Source organism: Haliotis asinina, chromosome 1, assembly GCF_037392515.1.
Source record: "Haliotis asinina isolate JCU_RB_2024 chromosome 1, JCU_Hal_asi_v2, whole genome shotgun sequence".
Lineage (NCBI taxonomy): Eukaryota > Metazoa > Mollusca > Gastropoda > Lepetellida > Haliotidae > Haliotis > Haliotis asinina.
The window spans coordinates 84,959,851-84,978,580 of NC_090280.1; the positions used below are offsets into that span (position 1 = coordinate 84,959,851).

The window sequence follows — 18,730 nt, forward strand, 5'->3', positions numbered from 1 at the left end:
GGCATTGTACTGAATCTGATATTTCCTAGGATATCGTTTGATCTCACACAAACGATATCTCCTGTGGAACACAGTTCAGGATGATAACCCGCTTCCATTTTCAAATTAGCTCACGAAAGAGTAAGAACATCTTCCGAAACGCCATGTGCCTCATAATACAGAAGTGGACAAATTTTCAGTGTCCATGCCTATCACTTTAAATATCAGTTTTAGTCCAACACAGTGGAATTACGGCGGTGACTTACACCTGAAAATTCTCTCAACCGATTTGAAAGCGGGATTCCATATTTGTTCACGCCTGATAAGTTTCTCCCTTATTTCGCTAGTGCATACGATAACACCTGCGTTGTACATGACACAATACGTGCGATTTGATACATTAAATTTATCACACACGCCTACTTCTTTTCCGGAATGGCTTCTGTTGCAAAGCGTCAACGCTCCACGTACTAATGATTGTCGTTCACACATTTACCCGAGGCGTCCCGTGTGCAGAGTACACAATGGCAGCATAGCAACCATGTGTTGTTGTCACGTGGTCCCGTGGTAACCAGGAAGTAGGGTCCGTATAAACACTGACATAGGACATGAAGAGTAGGCTATGGGTAGGTGAAGTTACACGTGTTGCTTTGCTGTTGTTATTGTTGTTGTTGTTTTTGATCTATGTCACCAAATACATACTGTGTACAAAACAAGATAACCCACACCAGGGACATGTTGGCCGAGAGCCAAAATACATCACACGCAGCGAGACTGTCGAATGATCAAGTAGTGCGTCAAGAGAAAAGTGGGCTAGACGGAGGACCTAAATACAGTGTGTGTGTGTGTGTGTGTGTGTGTGTGTCTGTGTGTGTGTCTGTGTCTGTGTCTGTGTCTGTGTCTGTGTTTGTGTGTGTATGTATGCATACATGTATGTATGTGTGTGCTACGAAACGATCTGAAATTGATTTTTGTTAATTATCCAGACGTTACTATAAAATGAACACGCACACATACACACGATGATCCATGATGCGGTATTGCAGGTTTACATCAGATGTGTATCCCAGTGTAAAAGGAAAATAAACGAAATATGGTATTGACATAGCAGGGTACCCCAATGGTTAAAGAGTCTGCTCATCACGGCGAAAGCCTGGGCTTGATTTCCCATTTGAAACTCATTCTGATGTCCCCGCCCCCTTTCCCCACGCGGCAGCTGAAATATGGCTACAGGTAGCATTGTGGTAAGAGTGTTTGCTCGTCACACCGAAGGACGGGGTTTGAATGCTCACATTAATACACATGAGAACATCATTCTGAGAAATCCCTGGCATCACTGGGTTATTGATGAAAACAACGTACGTTCACACTCATCCAGGGTTATTTCATGTTACTGAAATAATTAATTAAAACGAATCCTCACTCCTGCACTGTCTGGTTGTTTCACAGGCCATCCCCTGCTTTCACAGAGGAGTCTCATGAGGTTGTCATCCTTACTTACAATGGAGGTATGTCAAAAGGTGATGATAGACTTAGGTATGTCCACAGACAGAATCGCTATCATCAGGAGAGAAGCAAATAAGAAGGACATGTCGGAGGAGTTTCTGTTGTTACTGACATGGTGCCAAGGTGTCCGGGGGACCAGGGATGATACTGACGTCATAAAGGATATAGAGTCAGCTTTGCAGCATATAGGGAGGAGAGACCTGGCTTTGAAAATAGCAAAAGCCAGAAAAGACAGAAGAGAAGTTAATAATCAAGATGGGGATGGCGATGAATAGATTTGGCATCAAATGCGAATCGTACTTGATCACAGTCTACCTAAACTCGGCCACTGTCATACGTGGTTCGTAGATTCACATAGAGTTCACGTGTCATCGGATCATAAATTTAACTCCAATGTCTTGGCCTGGATTCGTCAACGTTTTGATCTGTGACTCATGGGCATTGTTGAGCATACTTTGGTATCTTTTGGACTGGCACCACCGACTGTATTTGTGCAATACATAAAATACGTCCTGTCAAAGCCATGGCGAAACGCCCGGACCAATAGATACGGGCAACAGGTACCTACGCAACGGTCTGTGGTATCAGTATTTTGTCCTACAAGAATGTACGTTATATAGACATAGGGCATTGAACAAACAAAACAATGAAAACATTGCTGCATTTTCCATGAACTGTTCATGGTAAACATTTAGAAAAAAAACTCCAGGAGAGAATTAATATATCTTGTATTTCAATCTTCCAATAAACACTTCTCTCATCGATTTGGTTCGGGGAGAATTATTGTACAGAAATGTGTGTAACCGTCTTGTGTTTCTGGAACTAAATGTACAGTGACGAGATATATATTACTGGAACTAAATTTATGTTACGGTAACCAAAGAGGAAAATTAAGCCCTATACGAGGGTAAACAAATACGCAATCTCCTCTTATGTTACGGTTACCAAATACAAACTGACGTCTTATTTTACCTTAACTAAATGTGTAGTGATGTCTATTCTTTCTGTAACCATAATCGCAGGGAAGTATTATGTTAAACACGTTTTTGACGTCCAATGTTACTGAAAATAAATAGACCATGACAACCTATGATACTGTAACCAAATAGTCCAGGCCTGTGTTACAGTAATCAACTAGACCAGAACGTCCAATGTTGTAACCAAATCAACCTAAACGTCCTGTATTACTGTAACCAAAAAGACCAGGACGTCCTATGTTACTGTAACCAAATAGAACAGTTCATCCTTTGTTACAGTAATCAAATACACCAGGACGTACAATGTTGTAACCAAATCAACCTAAACGTCCTGTATTACTGTAACCAAAAAGACCAGGACGTCATTGGTTACCGTAACCAAATAGAACAGTTCATCCTGTGTTACAGTAATCAAATAGAACATCCTGTGTTACAGTAATCAAATACACCAGGGCGTACAATGTTGTAACCAAATCAACTTAAACGTCCTGTATTACTGTAACCAAAAAGACCAGGACACCATTTGTTACCGTAACCAAATAGAACAGTTCATCCTGTGTTACAGTAATCAAATACACCAGGACGTCCAATGTTGTAACCAAATCAACCTAAACGTCCTGTATTACTGTAACCAAAAAGACCAGGACGTCCAATGTTACTGTAACCAAATAGAACATCCTGTGTTACAGTAATCAAATACACCAGGGCGTCCAATGTTGTAACCGAATCAACCTAAACGTCCTGTATTTCTGTAACCAAAAAGACCAGGGCGCCATTTGTTACCGTAACCAAGCAGACGAGGACGTCCTATGTTACTGTAACCAAGCAGACGAGGACGTGCTATGGTACTGTTACCAAACAGACCAGGTCATCCTATGCTAGTGTAACCAAATAGACTAGGACGTCCTCCTGTGTTATTGTAGCTACACAGACCAGGACGTATTATGTTACTGCAACCAAACAAATCAGGACGCCCATTGTTACTGTAGCCAAACAGACCGAGCCTCCAGCCGACGTTTTGATCGTCGAGCAGGGAATCGTAACTTGTCCGGGTAATATTTTGCACCTCTGACAACAGTGTGATGTTCTTAACATTATCGCCCCTGTCAGTGCCCCGGGTCACGTGATGACGCAGTAGCAGACGGTCGTCTAGTTACCGACGTCATGTCGAAATCTAATGCGAAATATCGACTACTCGTTTTATACGAAGCAGGGTGTAAATCAGTTCAGAAGTTAAGGAAAATACTGGGGCTTCCTAACATTTGCGAACTTAGTGCCAGATTTCAAGCTGCTGACAGTTTTCAGAGTAAGCCGGGATCGGGGCGTCCTCGTAAACTCCATAGTAATGACGACTCGCACAATGGACGGCATTGCATACAAACTGGTCAGCTAAACAACTGGGTGAGCATGCCATGGATTTAATGAGTACTTGAGCATCTGAATGGACCGTTAGGTGGAGTTAAAACGAATCAGGAATCGTGAAGAAAGTGGCGACAAAGGTTCCGTTGATGGCGCAAGAGCACTAACGGAAAAGACGGGAGTGGTGTGAACGTAATAGGGACACTGACTTTTCATAGTGGATATTTACAGATTAATCGAATTTCCAGTTTTTCCGAATTACAAGGAAAAGGTGGTGTCGAAATGGAAAAAAAGATGTGCCAAACATTCTTGCCTTTTGTGATGGTGTGGGGCGGGATCGGGAACTTTGGCTTGACGCCCGCCCACACTCACGATTGGCTTCATCGGAACTGCATTCAGCTAGTGGATTTTCCGGCCGCTTCACCAGACCTGAACCAAGTTGGAACCGGAAGACATAGCAGATTTTAAAAGAATTCATGAAACATGGTACGCGCTGCCTGAGGTACTCATAGATAACCTTTTACATTCTATGCCTCGGGCGATTGAAGAGTGTTTGGAGCGAAATGGTGGAGTGACTGACTACTGACTTATTGTGAAAGATTTAACATTGCAATGTCTACATGAGTGCACATTTTCAAAAAGAAATATGTCAATTATTACATCAAGACGTTGAATGAAAAACTCTCATTATTTTGCTGGAAACTACATAACCAAACAAACCGGGTAGTTCTATGTTATTGTAACCAAAAAGACATGACGCCGAATTCTCGAAACAAACGTATGTTAACACTAAAATCTGAAACAGAGGTTTGCAACTGAAACAGCTGAATTTAGGATCAACTGCATTTTAGAATACAAAGGCCCAAATAACTTAAATAACGTACCCACCCAACTCAAATTGCCTACTATGTTTGAGTTTAACATCGATTTCAGTTCATTCTGGGAAATGCAATTTTATGCGTTTTCCCGTCTTGAGTAAAACCTCTGAATTAAGTCAAAACCCAGACTTTATTTTGTTTCCAGAAATCGGGACCTGGACGTCCATTGTTACTGTAACGAAAGAGACACGGACGTTCTATGCTACTGTAACGAAAGAGACCTGGACGTCCTTTGCTACTGTAACGAAAGAGACACGGACGTTCTATGCTACTGTAACGAAAGAGACCTGGACGTCCTTTGCTACTGCAACGAAAGAGACACGGACGTTCCATGCTACTGTAACGAAAGAGACCTGGACGTCCTTTGCTACTGTAACGAAAGAGACACGGACGTTCTATGCTACTGTAACGAAAGAGACCTGGACGTCCTTTACTACTGTAACGAAAGAGACACGGACGTTCTATGCTACTGTAACGAAAGAGACCTGGACATTCTATGCCACTGTAAAGAAAGAGACCTGGACGTCCTATGCTACTGTAGCGAAACAGACCTGGACGTCCCATGCTACTGTAACGAAAGAGACCTGGACATTCTATGCCACTGTAAAGAAAGAGACCTGGACGTTCTTTGCTACTGTAACGAAAGAGACACGGACGTTCTATGCTACTGTAACGAAAGAGACCTGGACGTCCTTTGCTACTGTAACGAAAGAGACCTGGACGTCCTATGCTACTGTAACGAAAGACACCTGGACATTCTATGCCACTGTAAAGAAAGAGACCTGGACGTCCTTTGCTACTGTAACGAAAGAGACACGGACGTTCTATGCTACTGTAACGAAAGAGACCTGGACGTCCTTTGCTACTGTAACGAAAGAGACCTGGACGTCCTATGCTACTGTAACGAAAGAGACTTGGACGTTCTATGCCACTATAACGAAAGAAACCTGGGCGTTCTTTGCTACTGTAACGAAAGAAACCTGGACGTCCTATGTTGCTGTAACGAAAGAGACCTGGACATTCTATGCCACTGTAAAGAAAGAGACCTGGACGTCCTTTGCTACTGTAACGAAAGAGACACGGACGTTCTATGCTACTGTAACGAAAGAGACCTGGACGTCCCATGCTACTGTAACGAAAGAGACACGGACGTCCTATGCCACTCTAACGAAAGAGACCTGGACGTCCTATGCTACTGTAACGAAAGAGACACGGACGTCCTATGCCACTCTAACGAAAGAGACCTGGACGTCCTTTGCTACTGTAACGAAAGAGACACGGACGTTCTATGCTACTGTAACGAAAGAGACCTGGACGTCCTTTGCTACTGTAACGAAAGAGACTTGGACGTTCTATGCCACTATAACGAAAGAAACCTGGGCGTTCTTTGCTACTGTAACGAAAGAAACCTGGACGTCCTATGTTGCTGTAACGAAAGAGACCTGGACATTCTATGCCACTGTAAAGAAAGAGACCTGGACGTCCTTTGCTACTGTAACGAAAGAGACACGGACGTTCTATGCTACTGTAACGAAAGAGACCTGGACGTCCTATGCTACTGTAACGAAAGAGACACGGACGTCCTATGCCACTCTAACGAAAGAGACCTGGACGTCCTATGCTACTGTAACGAAAGAGACACGGACGTCCTATGCCACTCTAACGAAAGAGACCTGGACGTCCTTTGCTACTGTAACGAAAGAGACACGGACGTTCTATGCTACTGTAACGAAAGAGACCTGGACGTCCTTTCCTACTGTAACGAAAGAGACACGGACGTTCTATGCTACTGTAACGAAAGAGACCTGGACGTCCTATGCTACTGTAGCGAAACAGACCTGGACGTCCCATGCTACTGTAACGAAAGAGACCTGGACATTCTATGCCACTGTAGAGAAAGAGACCTGGACGTCCTTTGCTACTGTAACGAAAGAGACACGGACGTTCTATGCTACTGTAACGAAAGAGACCTGGACGTCCTTTGCTACTGTAACGAAAGAGACCTGGACGTCCTATGCTACTGTAACGAAAGAGACCTGGACATTCTATGCCACTGTAAAGAAAGAGACCTGGACGTCCTATGCTACTGTAGCGAAACAGACCTGGACGTCCCATGCTACTGTAACGAAAGAGACACGGACGTCCTATGCCACTCTAACGAAAGAAACCTGGACGTCCTTTGCTACTGTAACGAAAGAGACACGGACGTTCTATGCTACTGTAACGAAAGAGAGCTGGACGTCCTTTACTACTGTAACGAAAGAGACACGGACGTTCTATGCTACTGTAACGAAAGAGACCTGGACGTCCTATGCTACTGTAACGAAAGAGACACGGACGTCCTATGCCACTCTAACGAAAGAGACCTGGACGTCCTATGCTACTGTAACGAAAGAGACTTGGACGTTCTATGCCACTATAACGAAAGAAACCTGGACGTTCTTTGCTACTGTAACGAAAGAAACCTGGACGTCCTATGTTGCTGTAAAGAAAGAGACCTGGACGTCCTATACTGCTCTAACGAAAGAGACCTGGACGTCCTATGATACTGTAACCAAACAGAAGGGAACGTCCTATTTTGATCGTAACTCAACAGGTCTGTTATTCGTGTTCGCCCTGGTCCCTACCCCAAGAAATAACTACCACTAAACACTGCAGACATTCTTACTATTGACCGTCAAAGCGAATGACTCTTGTTTTACGCCGCTTTTTATGGTATTCCAGCAATGTCACGGCGTACCCACAGGTAGAATCAGCATGAGGAGTGTTTGCTTTAACCACTAGGCTACCCCACCACCACGATGACCACCAAAGACTTCCCTTGTCTCATAACAACTGATAGTAGATTGGGGCGTTACTGGAGCTGGGTGTTCTTTGTTGTGTAACGCCATACCCCGCAGTATTCCAGGTGAGTGGCAGCGGTCTGTAAATAAGCAAGTCTGGACCAGACAATCCAGTGTTTGACATGAAGAGCATCGACTCAAGGACCTGTGGCACGATGACGTGTATCAACCAGCGAGCCTGACCACTATATCCCTTTAGTCGCATTTTACGACAAGAAAGGGATACTGGAGACCAGTTGCAACCCGGATGTTCAAGGCGCCATTAGTTTCAGGAATTAAGAAGAGCACGGGCAGTACAAAAGCAATAAATCTCCAGGGTCTGACGGTTTCACAACTGAGTACCTGATACTTGGCGGAGAAGCCCTTTCAACAGGTTCGTGCATGCACTTGTGTTCAGACAAGGCATGACGATGCCTGTTTATGAAAACAAAAACGACTGGCATAATTCCGGTAATCCGGTATTTCTTTCAAAGAGTCTGTTTAAATGCATGTGTTAAGTGATATTATCCACTGAATAGGTCCAAGAACTGGTTCACTCTTCGCAGCTGATGTCAATACAGAACAGATTCTTCGAATAGTATTCTGTGCAGAGTTGCGTCCCTTGGATGAGTCCTACACATATCATGGATTCTAGGTTTTTCAGCACCACACATGTGGCCCATATTTTCAGACAAATGTTAAATATCTGAAACATGCATCATTTAGAGCAAATTTTGAGGAATTGTGCTCCTTTTTGTATTCATTCAGATGATATACTGTATTGCATACGGACAAAGGTATGAACGAATGAGTATAGTATTACGCCGCCTTTAGCAATATTCGTCAATATCACAGCAGGATGTACCAGATATAGGCTTCACATTTTGTGCCCATGTGGGGGAAAACACGGACATTCACCATGACGGGCGAACAGTTTAACCACTAGCTTATCATGCAGCCCGCAGTCCGCAGTCCGCAGTCCGCAGTCCGCAGCCCGCAGCTGAAAGGAGAACGAAATGTGTAGGAACAGTTAGTATCGAACACGAATAAAGCGAGTTTTCCCCGACAGCTTGCTGTATATATGCTACAATCAGATTGTGAAATCAGTTTTTTCGTGAAATGACTCAGAGGATCAGCTATTTCGTGTAATTTTGGCAGACGTAGTGATGTCATTAAAAGTGTACAACAGTAGAACATTCTTCCACGACGTCTTTCTGAAACCGGTTTCGGTTTGAAACCAAAGACTTAAGATACGCTATTTTGCCAGTTTCATGCATGTAAAACGTAGGTAATAAATAAAATGTCACAGTCGGTCTCATTACATACGAATTACAAGAAAGGAGTCCTCCCTACGGTATCTGACCCAGCGAAACCGAGTGTAGTATTCTCGATATCTACATCAAAAAGAACGGTTTTGAGTGTCTCCAGGGTTGGCCGATATGGTGGTGAGAGTGTCATGATGTGGGGAGACATATCCGACACGTTGATATCTAAGGAAGCGGAACAGGATTGTCTGTAATTTTACCGTGAAAAGGGATACAGCATTGAAGATTCCCAGTTTTTGCAGCTATTCATGATTATGTCTTGAGTGACCAACACGACAACGTCGTATAATGACTTTCTCAAATCTGAACTCCAACCAAGAGGGTTTTACGAATAGTTGGTTTAACTTCATGTAATGTATTCATACCTACTGGGTGTCCCATGTATCATCTAATAACGTCTTTGTAATCGCTGTAGGACACCAGAAATGGTTTCACAGACATGATGAGTGCCTCTGCTTTAGTATGAACAGGCTGCTGAATCATTATCCTGATATCGCGATCAGAAAACTTTCGAGAAAATATAACCAGACAATGACTGAATGTGCCTGATTTCCTGGACTAGAGGTGAGTGCTGTGGCTAGCTTGCTGAACCACTACCCTCTGACCTCATCCACAAGTGTTTAGTGGCATTGTTTTAGAAGTACCTGGGTACACTTCCACTTCCACACTTTAGCGCTACAATGATTATAACTTCCATTTCCCAACATAAGCTTAAGATAGCCGTAGCGCTGACTTCATTGTGCACGAAAGTCATGGAGTAGTGGCGAGTGGACAGCTTAACAAATATTTGTCCACAGAACATCTTCAGAACATTTAAGTTATAGAAAAGCTTAAATCGAAGGGTGTTAACATAAAGAACCTGTTTCGGTTCATCAACGGTACTTCAGAACAGAACAGACAACATGTTCAAGAAAGTGTACAACGGAGGATGTAGCTGCTGTTATGGGTCAGAGATGAGAGCGTTGCTTCATGAGCTACAGTTGAGCTTGTTTACTGATTGACATTTCATTTCATATTTGGCAGTGTTTAAATGAACCGCTTCTGAAATGAACTCGCGGATGGGAACATGAGTGAACGTGAAGTGTAGGTGACGTATAAATCGCTTCCTTTTTAGCTTTATGTCAAGGCCTTTGTTGTCTTTTTAATAACAAATAACAGATAACCACAATTAGAATGAATCTCTGCAGATAGCAGACTGTTGAAGTGGTGGATACGACTAATGGGTGAGAAACAGATGCAAGAAAGGATTCCATGAGATCAAACCAAGTACTTGTAGATTGCCTGACATTGACGTGTTATAGGACGAGCGCATCAGAATATATTCTTCTGGTAACACACAACAGGTTGAAAGGAAAAAAGACCCTGACATTTAGGTTCTCAGCAGCATCGGAAGAAAACCGAGAATATGGATGCGAGAATAAAGAAAGTGTTTTTTATGTTCTGTGTGTCATTTGGCATTGTGACCATTAAAATTGGTTCAGCACCATGAGGTTCTCCTGGATGTAAGTTATCCATTGGATGATACAACAAACCTCAATAAGCAGACTCGGAGACAGGAGAGCGGCGATATTAACCGTGAAGTTCAAGTTCAAAACAATCAAGGAGGACTTAATGTCAGACCTGATTCAAATAAATCCACTTAAAGACAGATACTGCTGGGAAAACGTGAATGTGATGGGTAACGTTCTAACATCATAGATGAAGACGAGAGCGGTCACCACACGACGTTCTGCTGCACGAAGCTTAACCATGCAAAATTGCAGCGGCCATAAACTGTTCGTGTTGGGATTCAAAAGCACTGATTTTCTCATCCAAAGTCTTCTCTAACAGCTCTTTCAACAACTGCTGTATTGCCGAGATGTTGTCAGCTGACATTCCTAATTCTCACTCAGGAGTCAATTGGCTGGAAATTTATACAATTATTTTTTTTTCATATTTACAATGTGTGTGTGTGGTGTGGTGTGGTGTGGTGTGGTGTGGTGTGGTGTGGTGTGGTGTGGTGTGGTGTGGTGTGGTGTGGTGTGGTGTGGTGTGGTGTGGTGTGGTGTGGTGTGGTGTGGTGTGGTGTGGTGTGGTGTGTGTGTGTGTGTGTGTGTGTGTGTGTGTGTGTGTGTGTGTGTGTCCAGTGATTGGTCCCTTTTGATACGGCTGACTGACAAAGTATGCATTTAAGTAGATTTTCCACCAGTTCGGTCACATTGCACACTTCTGATGACTGAAACTAGCAGACTTTGATTAAACCTGAACTGAGACATGAATCAGTCAGTCAGGCGCATGTATACCAATTGATAACTATTTGGCTGACACATACTAGTTGTATAGATTTCATGTACGTCAGAATAAAATTTCCCAAAATGGGTAAGAATAATTTAGAAATTATAGTTCTTGGTACCCGTGAAGAATTTACCTTCAGTGACCTATGATTGTTGTAAGAAGCGACTTACGGGATCAGTTGGCACATGTCATCGTATCCCAATTGTTCAATTGTCTGGTCAAGAATACTGGTGAGTGTGGTGTAAAACTAAATTCAGTCACGCACTTTAAGCTACTCGAAAGTTCAACGTCTTTGATTGGCTATTCTTCAGTTACCTTTGATATGAATGTGACTAGACCTGTTGAAACAGAGACTGAAAGGGTTGAGGGAGAACTATTTACACACTCTTGTATAAAATATATTATAACATGAGATTATACCCCGTACTAGATAAAGTATCTGAAAAGTTATAAAGTGTCGATGAGTTTCGTTTACACCAAACATGTGAATTAATAACAGCATCCAGAGAAGGGCAGTGATGAACGATTCGCATTAAATAATGGGAATGTTCTTGTAGGTGTTGATCGCATGCTTAAAGTAACTAGGATGGGGCTTGGTGTAGCAGGTATTGGTGTATAATCAACAATAATCGCTACTCGGTATGGGCAAATATGTGGCAGGAATATGTGGACCAATAGGAATAGCTCCTGGGCTAATTCCTCATCCTAATGCAAAAGCTTTAAAACGTGAAAGTATTCGTGTTCTGATCAAAACAACGTAAAATATCATTGAAGACCATGTCTCGACACCACTGGCTGATGGAAAGATCTGAGGAAAAGTTTCGTTTGTTGTCGGAACTCACTAAATACAACATACTGAAAGTCCCGTAAGCCAGTGATGGAATTGTTAAGACATGTCGTTTTGACAAAGAAACTCAGCAAACGAAGTAACGTTTGAAAGCTGAGTGATACATTCAGGTACAGTCTTGACGGGGGAGATGGTGGATCCAGATGCATCGACAAGAGGTAGGCGGTCGACAGAATCACAGGGGAAAATTTCATGTTAAAGCCGATGACGATGGAGCTCTTGCAGAGGTACGTAAGGTTCTTCAGACTGCAAACATCTGTCTCCTTGACTCCTCAGATTATAAGTCTGTAAAAGTTTGGGATCAGAAAAAAGTTTCTGTTGCGGTCTTTAATGATGAACTAGACTCCGTCTTCCACAACGTGATCACGATCACAGAATACACCAAGAATATACGAACATTAAAAAGGTGTCTTGCACAGGTGTCTTGGTGCCGATGGTGGACACAAAACGTCGTTACAACTTTCGCTCCCATAACGATAGGGTGGTGTAGCAACTCAGCTACCAACATCAACATTGGCTGTGACCATCAGTTTCGTGGATTAAGGTGAGACAGTGTCAGTACAATCTGTTGTATGTCAACGAATTCTGCTCCTGTCGTAGGCCTCGTTCAATCTCAGATACGTTTGAACAGAATTTATTATTTACACTTTGCATTGTTGGGCACATTTAAGCTGTCAACTGACCTTGTACATGCTATAACACAGTGGTTTTCGCATTGATAAATTATATGCATCCTCACAGTTAAACATTCTTCAAGAAAAACTCATGTAAAAGGGAATACGTAGTACAAGTCACAAAGGAATTTGTACAGCTTTGGAAATTTGGAAACGTTTGGACAGCTTTACTTAAGGCATGGGTGTGAGTTTAGTTTTACGCCGTTTTAGCAATAGTTCAGCAATCTCACGGTTAGGGACACCAGAAATGGGTTTCACACATTGTACCCGTGTCGGGAGTAGAACCCGGGTATTCGGAGTGGCTAGGGAACGCTTTAACCACTAGGTTACCCTACCGCTCACCAAAGCCTAGGCTGTTGGAACCACATCAAGTGTGTATGAGCACGGACGACATAACGCGCTTCACAGAAAGGACATGCACATGTCAAAGGATTTGCAATGTAGACACCAAACCCAGAACTGCAGGAAAATATATAAACCTGAAGTGTGCTTTTCACTACATATTTGGTCATCTCTTGTTTGCAACTTTTGAGGTTTTTGTTTTGTAAGTAAAACATCTTCGTGGGCTTTACTCTTTGAAGTTATCTTTTCCCCAACTCTATAAGAACATGTCAAATGACATATGAGAGTTTGAAATCAAATGAAAATTATCATTCACAAGTAAGACCAGAACTGCATGTTTCAGATTTATAGGCAGACTCTCTATTACAGGGCCCCCGGGCCGAAGAAGGAAGTGGAGTTGAAGTATTATTATATTCCGGCAATACTACGAAAGGGACACCAGAAATGGGCGTCTCACATTGCACCCGTGTGGGGAATCGAACCAGGTCTTCAACGTGACGAGCGAACACCTTAGCGATGGGCTACATTCACCACCACACAGAAATGTATTTATTAGATCTAACAGAAAAAATGGCATTGGACGGAGGGGCAGTAGTGGAAGTATTAATAGAACATTTTACAGTTAAATGCTATTTATAGATATGTCTCAAATGTGCCATATTCCTTAAGACCTGAAAGAGCTTCTGAGTCTCTTCCACAAGGCTGAAACACATTATACTGAACAACACTGCTGCATTTGGTGAATATGTCGTTGTATTATATGTTTTAATGAGTCAAACATTTAAAGATTTAGCAAAGAGAAAGCGCCAGTTGTCAGACTTTTGGACAAAATATTTCTCCTCCTTTATTTGTTTGATTCCAATGTCTGTATCCAATGGTGATAGCTGCTTTCATGTCACGCTTTCTTGGCGTGTAGGAAATACTACCAGCAGGACATGTTACCCTATCTTTGTAACCGCATTGTGTCAACGCAGAGTATAAGCTCTCAGTTGTTTCCACGGCTGTTTGGACCCGTGAAGGTCCCGGGGTAGAACAGGCCTTCAGCAACCCATGCTTCCCATAACAGGCGACTATGCTTTTCCTAAGAGGCGACTAACGGGATCGGGTGGTCAGACTCGCTGACTTGGTTGACTCATGTCATCGGTTCCCAATTGCGCAGATCGATGCTCATGTTGTTGGTCACTGGATTGTCTGGTCCAGACTCGATTATTTTGCTGAGTGCGACGTAAAACTAAACTCACTCATTCACTCCACTGCTGTTTCGCTTTGCGAGTCCAGTAATTCTGTATCGCTGGCTATTCGAGACTGGTTGAAGTTTTAAATTTTAAATTTGGTTGTCGTCATTATAACTAGGAATAACTATCAAACGTAATCCATAAGCAGAGACCGTTTTATTAGATGGTTCCTGTTATACGTCATGGAATTCTTTGTGCAGGATTGCGTTCCTTGAGCAGTCTCGAGTTCGATTCCCGGTTTGCTCTGAATATGGTTCCAATTCGGTCAACACAACATCCGTGCATTTGTTTTACCAAAGTGATAAACGTCTTCGGGTGATAAACATCACCCCGGGTTTTCTTCCCATATAAAGCAGACACGCCGAGATAAAACTTGAATAATGAAAAGGCACTGAGGCAGTGGGGTAACGTAATGGTTAAAATGTCCTCTCGTCACGCTAAAGACCAGGGTTCGATTCCTACATGGGTGCCATGTTTGAAGCCCATTTCAGGTGTCTCACGCCATGATATTGCTGGAAAAATAAAAGTGGCGTAAAACTATACTCACTCAGAACGACATTACACTCAACATCTGACTGCAACTGGCACAGGATGGACGTGAGTCACAATGTCTGGCCATTGCGTGCTGTTAGAGGCCTTGCAACTCTGCAGGGATTGTAGTTTACATGGCAAGATGTGAAACGGATGAAACTATATACATTGCTGAAAGGTTATTTAGTGTACCACAAAAGGAGATGTTATATTCTCGAAGAGACACCATCATGCATATATACGAACTGTGCACATATACAACGCTTAGACCATAGACTGAACAGAGACAGCAACGAATCCTAATACAATTTGTATTCCCCGACGGAGTGCTTATGCCAATTCCTAATGGGTACTGGCAAAACGTTCCACGAAAAAGATGTGGTTATGAAATTCAAATTGTACTTATAATAAAATAAGCATTCCCGAAGGTCATAAGAGCCATCGATAAGATAATTAGGTTTGTGAAGTGGGATAGTAAATAAAAGGAACTGATCAAGGGCTAAGCCAAACTCAATGACATAGAGATAGCACTAGGTGGGATGCAGTATCACTAAGTGATATATAAAGAATTATCCTTGCTGAGGACATCGTATAAATATCTGTAAGCTCTAAGTATTTTCATGATAATGTGTAATGGCGGTGACAGTGAGACAAAGAGTCAAATGGCTTAATTATTCGGCACCACGTTCTATTGTAACGTTGACGTTTTGTACCTTCTTTAACAGATTCTGCTATTTAAAAAAATGTGTACAGGTCCTTTTAAAATCGTTAACATCGTTTACTGATATGTCTGAAAATCCACCCAAAAATTTAAATAGCCGAAATGTAAAAGTAAACACATTCTAAGCAGAGAACTAAACGCGTTATTACTCATTCAAACAAATTCATCCACGAATTAAAAAGGAGTTTGTTATAAACATTTTAACTAAAATAGACACAAAACGACAGTATCCGTTATAAGCACATTCGCTATGAAAATACCTGACTGCAGATATCTGTTGCAAAGTGTCCAATCATGAAATAACGCGTAATATAAGAAATACACATATCGTTACACTAGCCATTCGGACTTGGCGATTGGCGGATGAGCTCTCCTCCGAATACGGCAATACATTAACACGCCAATGTGGCTTGTACGCATAATGCTCATGAAAGTAATCATCACAGACATGGCTTGACTTGGAGTAGGTGACATAGAAACTCTTTATGAGTTTTTCCTCGAAGGTCTTTTTCCTAGCCATGATGAACTTGGCCGTTAGAGTGTTACACGATGAAGGTTTCACTTGAAGAAGAAAATTACGATTAACAATTATCCAACATAGATATTCGTCTTCTTTCCCCTGAGTCATCGTTATTATTGATTTGAAACTTCCGATAAATGTCAAAGAACCAAGACATGTGTATTTTATTGGAGTAAGGACAGACCCATTGCGAGTCTTTGCTAGCACTAATTCTCTAGGAGAGGCAAAGGACCCGTGTATAAGACAGGACGTTATGCCATAGTCGTCATAGACTGTCAGAGCCCTGGGTAGAATCCTTGGAAGATTGCAAGTAACGGCTCGAGGATCAGGCGTAAGTCTGATTAAGCTCTTATAAGGTCGGTAATAGGGTGTATTGATGCTGCTACGGACACTGGGGTAGGTCATAAAGTTCTTGTCATCACAAATTGATTCATCCGATAATTTGGTAGGCCACGTGTCCAAATTGCCCAATCTGAACCTCATTACGGATGGTGACGGGGAGTTATAATGCATACACATGAATCTAGGATAGCAACCGTTTGCAAAACGACGCAGTATGACCCTTCTTAAAGGTCTGACAAAGTCCTGGAAGGTTACACATTCGTATTCTCCTGACTTGGGGAGTTTTATAGCATTTTTGGATATTTCCACATGCTTATTCTCGTCCTTTTCAGAATGTAGCCATGTCCCTTGAACTCTTTCTGGAAAGTTACAAGGAGTTGCTTTGTGGCTTGCATTACAACCTCCGCAAGTTCTTGCACAGAGGTCAGACAGAACCGTACATAGCTCATTCATCACCTCACAGCCATAGTATTCGTCCGTACACATATGGGACACTTTACGCTTCTCTAGCTTCTCCAGTTCGATGTAGCGTTGGGTCAGTGTGAAGTTCAGAGTGTGATCACATATTAAATCCAGAAACACTATCAACTTAGAAACTTCATTCCCTTGTCCGAATTTCACCCTGACACACCAGAAGTATCTGTCGGAATCCTTACGAAGAATTCCAAAATGTTCCTTCCCGTGTGACCATGATGCCATGCATTTGGTATTCTGGGTCATGTCAAAGTTTCCTTCTCTGTGTAGACAGGCCGAATTCCGAAACTGAAACGTCATCCCTTCGCCCTGCTCGCAGTCGCTTTCAACACGCACAGGAGGGATGGCACTGATGCACTTCATTTGTATCTTCTTCCTGTGGTGATCACTAAACTTGAACAAATCAAAGTTGTAGCCACCGATGAAGGGACATGAAGTGGATGAGGAGGAAAAGTGTTCTTCTGATATCCAGGGCCATGGGTCCAGGTCCAGATCCTCAAAGTTGCACAGGTACTTGCCAACATGTCCTGTCTGAGTGTGAGATATCTTTATCTGAATGACACTGATGCTTCTTTGGATGAATTGGATGCACAGAAACTTGTTCTGGAAGTCGGATTCCAGATGTTTCACCAGGACTCTGTTGTGGCTGTAGCGATTCCAGCACACTCGGCTGTACTGGGAACATTCTGTGTTGTCCTTGCGGCAATCGAAGCCCGTGAGAACACCCCCAGATACATCATAAGTGACGACTGTGTGGCTGTGGTTCAACAGCCAGGATTTAGTTGGCGGCGTCTGGAGGAAGTCTGGGAAGTCACATCTCGCCTTCTCTCCCAGGGCACCATCGCTTAAGTGGTACGTTGCAAGAAGGATGGCAGTCAGGAAGAAAGTGTGACGGACATCCATGCTATGACAGAGTGAGTCAGTCTGTAACATAAGAAGCATGAGTACTTTTATTTGTTGTATGTCTTCTTTTCAGAGTTCTTTAATTATATTACAACGAAACTGAGATGAAAGTCCAAAAGCAGGACCTTATCATATAATTATACCAACTGTGCCTCCTGAGGGATATACAAATTATATTCTTTTTGTTTGATTTGTTTGTTATTCAAAGCCGCACATAGCAATGTACCAAATCAGCGAGTCTGACCATTCGATCCCACACGAAAATGTCCATAAGCTTTTGAATGTCTTTATAGAAATTATAGGACATGTCACCCAGTTGTGGAGGTCGCCATCCTGCAATCCTTGCCTAGGTCATTGAAACGCCCCCGCAACGCACTCAACAAAACAGACTGCCCATAAGAATGGTTGTTGAACTCACAAACCAAAGACAATTAAACTCCGGACAAATTACATCATGCACATTATAACAAATAACATCCTATAACTACACATATTAGTGTTGGATAACGAAAGATTCTGTGGTTGTTGTTCTACCAAGAGTCAAGAGAAGATGATAGTATTAAGTATATACCTGTTTAGGTGGCTGGGTGAGTAGGTGAATGAGTTTGGTGCTTGGAACTTTGTACAATTAATAGTGATCACTCTTGCGATGTTACATCAAATATCCCCACAGTCAATTATTCTAAACATAGACGTGCTCCTGCTCAGCTACGAATAGAAACTGTCAGGTGTATTGGAGAAATGATTGAGTGAATTTTTTTTTACGCCCCACTCAACAATGTTCCAGCTATATGGCAGCGGTCTTTGAATAATCGAGTTTGAACCAGGCATACCAGTGGTCAACAGCATGGGCATCGATCTGCACAGTTTGAATACGATGACGCGTGTCAACCAAGTCAGCGACACTGACCACCCGATCCTGTAGGTGGGCTCTTGCTACAAACATGGGTTGTTGAAGATCTATTGTAACCCGGATCCTCACGGGTCAGAGAAGCTACAAACGACAGATTATGCAATATCT

General features: G+C 42.6%; 2 protein-coding genes across 2 annotated transcripts; one reads left to right on the plus strand and one right to left on the minus strand.

The window, feature by feature from the left end:
* Positions 1-1,099: 1,099 nt before the first annotated feature.
* Positions 1,100-7,348, plus strand: LOC137276691 (uncharacterized). Its single transcript, XM_067808313.1, has 3 exons — positions 1,100-1,212; positions 1,429-1,487; positions 4,845-7,348. The coding sequence occupies exons 1-3, from the start codon at positions 1,100-1,102 to the stop codon at positions 7,346-7,348; spliced, it is 2,676 nt and encodes an 891-aa protein (XP_067664414.1).
* An 8,414-nt stretch (positions 7,349-15,762) lies between these two features.
* Positions 15,763-17,709, minus strand: LOC137276701 (uncharacterized). Its single transcript, XM_067808325.1, has one exon. It carries the CDS (start codon positions 17,707-17,709, stop codon positions 15,763-15,765), a length of 1,947 nt encoding a protein of 648 aa, XP_067664426.1.
* Between the last annotated feature and the right edge of the window lie 1,021 nt (positions 17,710-18,730).